Genomic DNA, 11,352 nt, shown 5'->3' on the forward strand with positions numbered 1-11,352 from the left:
TCGCTCCCCTCTCTACACACTCTATCTCACACACACTCTCTCTCTCTCTCTCTCTCACACACACCTCACACACACACCGCTCTCGTCACACACTCTCTCTCTCTCTCTCTCACACACACACACACACACACTCTCTCTCTCTCTCTCCACACACACACACACACACACTCTCTCTCCTCTCTCTCTCTCTCACACACACACACACTCCCACTCACTCTCACTCTCTCCCTCCCTCTCTCACACACACACACACACACACTCTCTCTCTCTCTCTCTCTCTCTCTCTCTTCCGGTGCACGCTGGGGGCGTTTGGGGTGTGTGTGAGGGTTTCATGAGGAGTACAGGAGTTTTTGGTATTTTTTTTTTTTTGGTATTTCTATTTTCTACTGCACATAAATTAAAATGTATTAGAAGAAGGAATATTTTTTGACCAAGGAAACAAAGACTTTGTTTATTTGGAAACATTTCGCGGCACTGAGATGGCGTCTCACCCCGCGGCCGCGGAGGTGGTGGTGTCACCTGTGTCGCTCCGTCACGGCATCAGGTGTGTGTGCCTGCTCAAGGTGTGACGGTGGAGGATGTGTTTACTGGCGGTTGGAGAAACTAATCGGATATGAAAACATTTCTTCGCGTCGAGGATGAACAAGGCGGTAGTGTAGTGGTTTGTAAAGGAGGAAGAACTAGCAAATCGGCTGATAAGTGAAGGAATTGTGGTAGGTGGAGATTTTCTTACCATTTCACCGCTGGTAACGCCAACGACCCGTGTAACCGTATCTAACGTTCCCCCTTTCATTCCTAATGCTGAAATTGAAAGAGCGTTAGCGAGATATGGAAAGTTTGCGAGTGGGATTAGAACTATTCCACTGAGATGCAGAAACGAAGCTTTGAAGCACGTTATGTCTTTTAGGAGACAAGTGTTTATGTTTTTGAATCAGCCAGAGTTGGATGTGTCATTTAGAGTTGGGCACGAGGGAAAAACGTATATGGTTTATGCTAATACTGGCAGCATGAAATCTTTTTGAGTGTGGGGATATAAGTCATAAGCGGATGGCGTGCCCACATAAGGCCCAGGATAGGCAGGAAGAGGTGGCTGAACATAGTGCTGCTGCTGAGGATGTGCAGGAACAAAATGAAGATGTCCAGATTAATGCTGATGAAACAAATCCAGAGAAAGTGTTAACTCAGATTATAGAGGAAAGGAACGGTGTTAATGCTGAGTTGATTGACAGTAATGATCAGAAAGATGAATTGAGGAAAAGGAGATTTCTATTGGACAAAACGATGTATCTATAAATGGGGAAGAGTAGTGTGATGACTGATGATGTCACCAAAGGAAGAATAAATGTTGAAATGGTTCAAACTGATGATTCTGAGTATTTAACAGTGTTTGAAGTGCGTACTGGTTCTGAAAATGGGAGATGATGATAATTTCTCTGAAATTTCAGATATTGGTTTCACAAATCATGGAGGACACATATACACTGCAAGAAATAAATGACTTTCTAGGATGCAACTTTGGAAAGAACTGTGGACGGTCAAAGATTTCTTCCCAGACATAAGGAAATTTATAGTGTCAGTGACTTTGTTACAAAGAAACGTTAGTTCATGAGGTTCTTAGTAAGCAGAAAAGATTTCGGTGTTAAGGGAAGATCCTAACGAAGTTAAGAAAGAGTAAGACGAACGCTTCACACAATGATTAAAACACATAGGGTGTCAACTTTTCTTTGTCTTTTCACTCTTCTTTTTCTATGTTCCTGTCTTTATTTTTTTTCCCTTTTTATGGAGTTTTTGAGAGCAGGCTCCTTAAATATAAATGGGGGTAGGGATGGAAGTAAGTTGGCAACTGGATTTAGAATTAAGAAGGTGGATATTGTTTTTTTTGCAAGAGACGCATTCTAATACAGAAAATGAGTCGGAAGTGAGTCTGGATTGGGGATAGATGGTGGGAACGAAAGTGTGTGCTAAGCCATGGGACAAAAATTTGAGTTCTGGCGTAGCCATATTATTCTCAAAACAATATAAATGTAAATATTTTAGTTGTAGAAGAAGTTGTAAAGGGAAGAGTATTATTAGTGCATATAGAATATAAGGGAACTGTGTTTGTGCTTATAAATGTTTATGCACCAAATATTGGGCTTGAGCGGCTGGAGGTTTTTATGAAACTAAAAAAATGCTATTCAGAAAATGTTGGAGATCAGGTGGTGTGTTGTTATTATTGGAGGGGACTGGAATTGTACTGTTGATTTTTATAATTGATAGGAATGGGGGAGGAACCTCATAATGAGTCAAGTGTGGTATTATTTAAAAATGATAAAAGAGCTTAATTTGATTGAATATTTGGAGGAAAAGAACAAGAATATAGGGATTAGAACAATATACATGGTTAAAGCATCTGAGAATAGGGTGAGTGGGCAAGACTAGATAGATTTTATATTGATAAAACATGAATAATAAGGTGATGAATGCTGTTATTTTACCTGTGGGTTTTTCGGATCACCATTTTTGGTTTTATTTGATTTAAATATGAAAACGATTACAAAGCCAAATTATTTGTTGGCATTTTAATGTTAAATTATTACAAGATGCTTTTTTTTGTGATAGTTTTAAACTAGTTGGAATAAATAAACTATTCTTGGAATAAATGGAAAATGCAGACAAAGATTCTTTTGAGAACATGTGTCAGTGGTGGGATGTCGTGTAAAGTACCAATATAAGAATATTTTGTCAAAATTACAGTTCATATAATACATCAAGGGTGAAGGTTGCAGTAGAAAGCTTGGAGAAAAGATTATTCAAAAAATGGAAAAAAGTACTATTTTTTAATAATAATGGAACTGGACAGAGTGAGCTGTTGAACAAAAAAAGAAAGAACTTGGCTCGTTTTTACAGGAGCAAGTGAAAGGAGCAATTGTAAGGGCGAGAATGCTGTTCTAGTAAAGACAGTGGATGCTCCTACATCATTCTTTTTCAACCTTGAAAAGAAAAGCTCCCAACAAAAACAAATATATCATCTTCAACGGCTTGATGGGACTATAACGTTAGACCCGGTGGAAATCAAGAAGCTGGCAGTTAATATTACAAAAACTGTGTATGATGCTGAGAGGCTGTGACATTGAGAGTGCTTCTGATTTGCTGAGTGATTTACTCAGGTGGAAGAAGAAGAAGGGGTGCGAAAATCATTAGACAGTCAAATAACTTTTCAGGAGATTACAGAAGCAATGAAACAGCTATCAAGAGGGACGTTCTCCGGGAATGCATGGACTGCCAGTTGAGTTTTACCAAGCCATTTTGGAATATATTAGGACAAGATTTGTATGAAGTACATCATTCAAAGCATTAAAAGTGGAATCCTTCCTATAAGTTGTCGAAAGAGAGCTGTTACTGTCTTTGCTTCCCAACAAGGAAATCTAGGTTCTTCTAAAGAATTGGAGACCAGGTTCTCTATTATGGACTTTGGACTACAAAATACTGTCAAAAAGTGTTTAGCAATAGGGTTAAAGTGTTATTTAGAGTTTATTGGTTTCAAATACTGACTCAGACGTATTGCATTCCCAAAAGGTCAATCATGGATAATCTTTTTTTATTAAGGGATGTAATTGATTTTAACCAATTTAATCACTTAAACCTGGGTATTCTTTGTTGGAGGACCAAGAGAAGGGAAAGCATTCGATCGGGTTTGACCATGTGTATCTTCTTAAGGTTTTAAAAACAATTTGGGTTTGGAGATAATTTAATATCTTATATTCCGTTGTTGTATTCAAATGTTTTTGTGATGGTTAAAGCAGGCGGAGGATTTCAAGTGCACCAATACCGGTCTCAAGGGGTATTAGGCAGGGATGATGCACTTTCTGGACAATTGTATAGTCCTGCTATTGAGCCATTGTTGTGTAGGATAAGGAGGAGATCTGAATGGGAATTTTTACTCCTGGTAGAAATAGTAATAGTAGGGTGTACATTATCTGCCTATGCGGACCGATATCACAAGTCTTTATCACGAGTCAAAATGATGTTGACATTTTAACGGGAATTATTAGAAAATATGAGAGGGCCCATCTTCCGGAAAAATTGAACTGGGGGAAAGTGAAAGGGGCCTTATTATTGGGCAGTGGGGAGGGGTCAGGACCTCCAAAATTACCGGGGCTTGGATGTGGGTAATGAGAAGGAAGTTATTACAAAATTGTTAGGAGTTTTTTTTAGGAAATACAGCATTTAAAGGAAAAAAAAAAATGGGAGATGAGCAGAGACTGCTGGAAAAGGTGACTGCTCGATTGTCTTAAATGGAAATGTCTATTACCACAATTGCATACAGAGGAAGAGTTCTGGTTTGGTAACAAACCTGGCTGCCTCTATCTTGTGGCATAGACTCGTGGTACTGGAGCCTCCTGATGAGCTGATCCGCAGGATACAAAGGACTTTTGTGAATTTCTTCTGGATGTGGAGAACACTGGTATTTTTTAACGCGCAGCAGCGCTGTATCTTCCAGTTTGACGAAGGAGGCCAAGGTCTAGTGGATGTGAGGAGCAGAATCTGTGCTTTCAGAATCCAAGCAGCACAGAGAGAGGACTTCTCTACCATAAGAACTTGTTTTGGTCTCAGACTGCAAAGGCAATTCTTCAAAAAAAAGCTGGGGGTCTTGGATTGGAAATAAACATAAACAATTTATTTTTTAATGACCTGGAGAGAAGATAGACATGTCTGAGCTTTCGCATTTTTACCGGACAATGTTGCATTCATTCAAAAGTAACTTTTTTTAAAGTTGAAAGATGAGGTTGATGAAGATGGGAGCTGGGTGTCGTTCTAGATGGAACCAATTGTTTTTTAAATTCACTGATGATCAAACAAGACATTTTGTTAGTCTGTTAGATGTCAGTGCATGCTTACAGAGAAAAGGGCATTTGTCAAGCTGGGACACCTCCTGGAATAGAGATGGATGGAAGTCGTGGGAGGAGCTGAAAGAAATGATGTATGGTCTTTTAAGATCTTCACGCTTTGACAGATAAAGTTTGATTTGTGATGGGGATTGTCAATACCTTACCCAGTGAGTTACAGAAAGTACATTCGGGAGAGGAACTTTGATGGAGCATGACGAATGAACATTGAGCTCCCAGGAATTAAATCTCTTATCTTATAAAAGACAGCAGAAAATGAGATGAAGACGTGGGGTCAATTCTATCTTTTAAAACCCGCAGCTAGGAATATTTTGAGTCTGCATCAAAAAAAGCAATATATCACTCTACAGTCAAAGTTTTACACCAGGACTTTCTTAAAGGACAGAAAGCCTCCAGGTGGCCAGGTTTGTTGAAGCCAGACTTCCTTGTGCAGGGACAGGTGGGAGAGCCCTGTATAAGCCCTCCATAGAGACGCGCCACTCATGATCTGCAAGTGGAGGCTTATTCAACGGTCGGCTTGGATAGCTACCGGACAGAAATGTGGCGCAGCCTGAATCCGGCACCAGTGGTGTGAACAGGGTATGGTGGTTTGGACATGGTGTTAGTAGAAGATTTGTAAGCATTGGTTTTTTAAGAATGATGTACATAGGTTGAAAGTTCTTTTTAATCTCTTGGATAGATGGTTTTCGAGCATTTGATTTTTTTTTTTCTTTTATTTCGACATTCTTAGAAGAAGTGTTTATTGGGTGTGTGTGTACAGATTCTCAATCAAAAGGAAAGCGTGATGTTTGTTAAACTATTTGATCGGAACTGCAAATTAGCATGTGGAAGACGAGACGAATAACGGAATAAAGGGCTGAATCTTCCTTTACTATTGTATGCTGAATTAATGTTTCAAGAACCTTGTAGCTGGAAGAGTTGAAGATAGAGTTTTATATTATAATCTTATAAAAAAATGAGGGTTGTGATGATGCGATTTGGTGTCCCTTAAAAATGTTTTGTTGTGCAATTCTTGAGGGCCGTTAGGTTCTGATTTGTTAATTTATTTTAATTTGATCAAGGAGTATTTGATGTTGTAAATAATGATTGTATTATGTAAATAATAAAGTCTTGTTAAACCTCTCTCTCTCACACACACACACACACACACACACTCTCTCTCTCTCTCTCCTCTCTCATCACACACACACACACCATCACCTCCTTCTCTCTCTCACACACCCTCACAAACACACACACACTCTCTCTCTCACACTCTGCTCATCTCTCACACTACACACACCACACACTCTCTCTCTCACGACATCTCTCTCTCTCTCTCCTCACCCACACAACCACACACACTCTTCTCTCTCTCTCTCTCTCTCACACACACACACACTCCTCCTTCACCTCCCAGAGTCTGATAATGACGCTTGTGTTGTGTGTGGTTAGTGTTGATGACCTCGCCCTCAGTCTCTACCCCCCCGTGGACCGATCGGCCGTCGAGCTGAACGTAAGTTTCTACAGATCACTCCTTCATCAGTTCAGACGACCATGACATGATTCTTCTGTGGGAGTGTTATTAATGACATCATCATCATCATCATCAGGTGTACAGATGATCGTTTCATCAGAACACACGTGTGTTTATTTACTGTCTGTTCACTGCTGCTCAGCTGCATGTGTTTACAGAAAACAAGGCATCCTTTAAATAGCCTATAAATTATATTAATAAAAAACATGACCTCATTAGAGGGTAAGGATTTAGTATCATCATGACTAAATCATTTCTGTTGATGATTGCTCTTGATATTTTATTAATGATGATGATCAGTCTCTTACTGTCCTGCTGTTTGTTGTTTATGATGTTGAGAGAATAGGTGAATGCAGCTTCATCGTTCAGTAATAGTTTCCAGTGCTCATGAATGGTGTGTTTGTTGTTGTCTGTAGGTGTGTAAACTGGTGTGTGTGCTGAAGAAAGTGCTGGAGATCACCAGGTGAGTCTGCTGAACATCACAACCATACGCTCTCAAAATGTTATCATTATTATTATTAGTGTTTTGCACAGTCTCACATTTCCATTCATTTCTTCCACCCTTCATCAGTTTTTAACTATACTAAAAATTGCCAAATATATATTTGATAAAATGTTTCAAAATATATTTCAAATATATATCTGTTTTTGAAAGAAGTCTCTTCTGCTCATCAAGGCTGCTTTTATTTGATCAAAAATACAGTAAAGTTATGGAATATTATTACAATGTAAAATAATGTTTTTCTCATTTAATATACTTTAAACTGTAATTTATTTCTCTGTATTTCCATCATCATTACTCCAGTATAAAGTGTCACATGATCTTCAGAAATCATTCTAATATGCTGATTTATTATTAATGTTGGAAACAGTTGTGCTTATTAATATTTTTATGAACCGGTGATACTTTTTCAGGATTATTTGACAAATAAAAGTTAAAAAAAAACAGCATTTATTTGAAATAGAAATCAGGTGAGATTGTGTGACACTGAAGACTGGAGTAATGATGCTGATGAAAATTCAGCTTTGATCACCGGAATAAATTATATTTTATATTTTTATGATAAAATAGAAAATCACTATTTTTAATTGTAATAATATTTCACAATATTACAGATTTTTTCTGTATTTTTGCTCAAATAAATGCAGCCTTGATTAACAGGAGATGCTTCTTTAAAAAAAAAAAAACATTTGAACAGCAGTGTATATATATGTGTGTGTGTTTGTATGTATCTATCTATATATATACACTGTATCTATACTGTTTTTTACTGTATATACAGGTGCATCTCAATAAATTAGAATGTTGTGGAAAAGTTCATTTATTTCAGTAATTCAACTCAAATTGTGAAACTCATGTATTAAATAAATTCAGTGCACACAGACTGAAGTAGTTTAAGTCTTTGGTTCTTTTATTTGTGATGATTTTAGCTCACATTTAACAAAAACCCACCAATTCACATCTCAACAAATTAGAATGTTTTTTGCCCCTGAAATACATTTTTAAATATATTTCTGTATATAAATATATTTTCAATTTCAAATATATATTTAATTGAGCTTCAGTGTTCACAACATCTATTTAGTATATATAAAATATATTTGGGCCAGAAAAAAGTCTTGATTGTGATGGTGTCTCAATCAGGTCCAGTCACGTGTGTGTGGAGGCTGATGTTTCCTGGGTGGAGTTTCTGAGCGGCGCGGTCGAACACAACCTGCAGAAGATCACATCTGTGCTGCGTGACTGCGGCTCGTAACCGACCCATGGACGCGGAGCAGGGTTTGGTCTCATAAACCAGCTCCCGGTGCTTTTCTTGTTCATCGAGAGGAACGTCCCGCTGCTGGAGCTCAAACAGGAAGTGTTTATATGGAGTCTGAACTTCCCCAGATTTCCCAAAGCTTTCTGAATGATTCCTGATGTTCACAGACGCTTGACCTCTGATAGCATGACCTTATTTTGCATTTTTAGTGAAGTTTTCATATTATTTATAACATCTGCTCATGATTGATGATAACCGCTCTTTCTGTAATGACTCAAATCCTCTTTTATTAAATCAGCAACGTTTGCTTTACGTGTTTATTTGTTCAGACTGAACACAGCGAGACGATGTGGTGCTGCCGAACACAAACACTTCATGTTTCCGCTGAAGAATCACTCGTGGATAATTTGCTGATGACACTTGCTTTGGTTTATTCTCTAGATCGGTCTTTCCCAAACTCAGGTTTGTGAGTTCATAAACTAGTAAAATGTCAAATAATTTTACAAAAAAGTAATATTTAAATCATTTTAAATTAAAACCATCAAAATTAAATCCTTATAATTAAATAGTAAAAATGTCAAATTAAAATAATCTTGAAACTTTCTAAAAATTTATTAAATCACAATTTATTAAATGTAAAATATTTTTAAAATCAAATCAAAATAAAACACGTAATAAAATAGAATTAAATAAAAATGTCAAATTAAAAAAAATCTTAAAACATTACTAGAAATATATTGTCATAATTTATTACATTTAAAATAAAAAAACAAAATGAATTAAATCATTAATAAAAATTTATGCAAGTAACTGAAATAAAAACAATCAAAATAAAGTACTTGTCAAAAATGAAGTAATTAAATATCAAATTTAAATTAATCTTAAAGATTACTAAAAATGTATTACATCAGAATTTATTTAATTAAAAGTAAATAGTTTTTAAAAACAATCAAAATAAAAGACTTGCTAAAAATTAAATCATAAAATTGTAAAATGTATTAAATCCTAATTTATTAAAGCAAAAATAAATAATTGTAAAAATGAATAATAATGTCAAATTAAAATAAATCTTTAAAAAAAACACACAAAAAAATATAAAATCATAATTTAATAAAAATAAATGTAAGTAACTTTGACATAAAAACAATCAAAATACCAAACTAAAAATTAAACTAAATTTGAAATAAATCTAAATGGATAATTTAAGAATAAATCAGCAGCGCTGGAAAGAAACGGATGATAATCAGACAGAAAGAGCGTGAACTCCCTCGGATCTCTGTCTGTCCACACACACTCATACACACACACACACTCCCTCTCTCTCACACACACACACACACACACACACACTCCCTCCCTCTCTCTCTCTCTCACACACACACACACACACACACACACACACGGGTTAGTGATACTGACCAGGTCAACATCAGAAGACACTTTGAGGAACCACGGCCTTCTCCGTCAGATAAACTTCGACGTGTGTGTGTGTGTGAGTGAGTGAGTGAGTGAGTGAGTGTGTGTGTGTGTGTGTGTGTGTGTGTGTGTGGTGTTTTGTGAGTGAGTGAGTGTGTGTGTGTGTGTGTGTGAGAGAGAGGATCCTTATAATGGCCGATCCCGGTCACCTCCATGAGATGAAGTGAGCAGTGAATCATCAGAAATCTGTCAGTGATTGATGTGTAAGCCTCCAGCCGTGAGGAAATACAGTAATCATCTCAGTTATGAAGCTGTTGCATCAGTGCTGTTCTGAAGACAATCAAGAGAATAGAAAATAATTAATACAAGAGGAAAGAAACCAGTGTTTCACTGTAAGCACTTTACAGTAGAGTCCCATTAGTTAACTTTAGTTACCGCTTTAACTAACAATGAGTTATACATTTGTTACAGTATTTTGTTCATCTATGTTAAAACTGTTCATGTCAGCTCATGTCCGTTAATCAATATTAACTGATAGATTAACAGATTAATAAATGCTTTAGTTTTCATTGTTAGTTCATGATAACTTACCCGTGCTCTGTACAAATAATCTAAGTTGGACATTTATATTTGAATCATTAATCACACCGTTTAGTTTCTCCACAGAGATGTGTTTTTGTAGAAAAGGAATAGTTCACCCAAAAATAAAAGATCAGGATAAGTTTGTTTCTTCATCAGGTTTGTAGAAATGTAGCACTGCATCAGTGTCTCAGCAATGGATGCTCTGCAGTGAATGGGTGCCGTCAGAATGAGAGTCCAAACAGCTGATAAAAACATCACAATAATCCACAAGTAATCCACAGCACTCCAGTCCATCAGTGAACATCTGGAGAAGACAAAAGATGAAACACATCCAGCATTAAGACGTTTTTAACTCAAATACATAGAGTCTGTAATCCATAATAACACTCCCTCCAGTGAAAAAGTGCATCTGCTGTTGTCGCTAACATCAAAATCCAACCGCATATTTGTTTAGAGCTGTTTTAAACGCTGCTTGATCTGTGCAGATTTCTCTCCTGATTTCACACCAGAACACTTTTTCACTGGAGGAAGTGTTATTATGGATTATAGACTCAATGTATTTGAGTTAAAAACATCTTAATGCTGGATGTGTTTCATCTTTTGTCTTCTCCAGATGTTCGTTCTCATTATTTGTGCTTAACTTGATTATTAAAACTTGAAAAAGCTTCATTTGTATGGTTGTGTGTAAGTTATGTTTTCAATCATTTCATGTTCTTTGTTTTAATAAAAAGTTCTGACTTTTGATCTTTGGTCTTATCCCGGCTAAATAAAGTTTAAAAAACATTTAATATAAAGTTCAAATTTAACAGTTCTTGCAGTACATTTTAATGTGTTTTTAAATTACAAGGTTATTATAGTTAACTAAAACTATAAAAATGTTTATCACTAGAAAAAAAAAATAAACATTAACTGAAATTAAATCAAATATCTTTTTATTTCAGCTAGTTTCCAATAAAACATTATAACTTAAAACAACACAAAATACAAAAAAAAACAAAAAAAAAAAAAAATTTCACACACACATACACACACACTAAAAATTAGAAAACATACAACAACATGACTAAAACTTTAACTTAAATTAACATGAAGGCAGAAAAATATAATTCAAAAGTATCAATAATTTTAAAATAACACTCGTTTTTGGACGTTTTGCTCTGTTGTTCCTCGATGCGGCGAGTGACGTACA

The 11,352-nt window shown here is 36.1% G+C and overlaps 1 protein-coding gene across 1 annotated transcript in view; it reads left to right on the forward strand.

The window, feature by feature from the left end:
* Positions 1 to 8,477, forward strand: part of ccndbp1 (cyclin D-type binding-protein 1) — a 12,557-nt gene extending 4,080 nt beyond the window's left edge. Inside the window, exons 9-11 of the mRNA XM_042759005.1 lie at positions 6,324 to 6,384; positions 6,822 to 6,868; positions 8,051 to 8,477. Coding sequence (XP_042614939.1) covers positions 6,324 to 6,384; positions 6,822 to 6,868; positions 8,051 to 8,162 — 220 coding nt within the window. The 3' untranslated portion in view covers positions 8,163 to 8,477. The remainder of the gene's footprint in view (positions 1 to 6,323; positions 6,385 to 6,821; positions 6,869 to 8,050) is intronic.
* Positions 8,478 to 11,352: the final 2,875 nt, after the last annotated feature.

Source organism: Cyprinus carpio, chromosome A6, assembly GCF_018340385.1.
Source record: "Cyprinus carpio isolate SPL01 chromosome A6, ASM1834038v1, whole genome shotgun sequence".
NCBI lineage: Eukaryota > Metazoa > Chordata > Actinopteri > Cypriniformes > Cyprinidae > Cyprinus > Cyprinus carpio.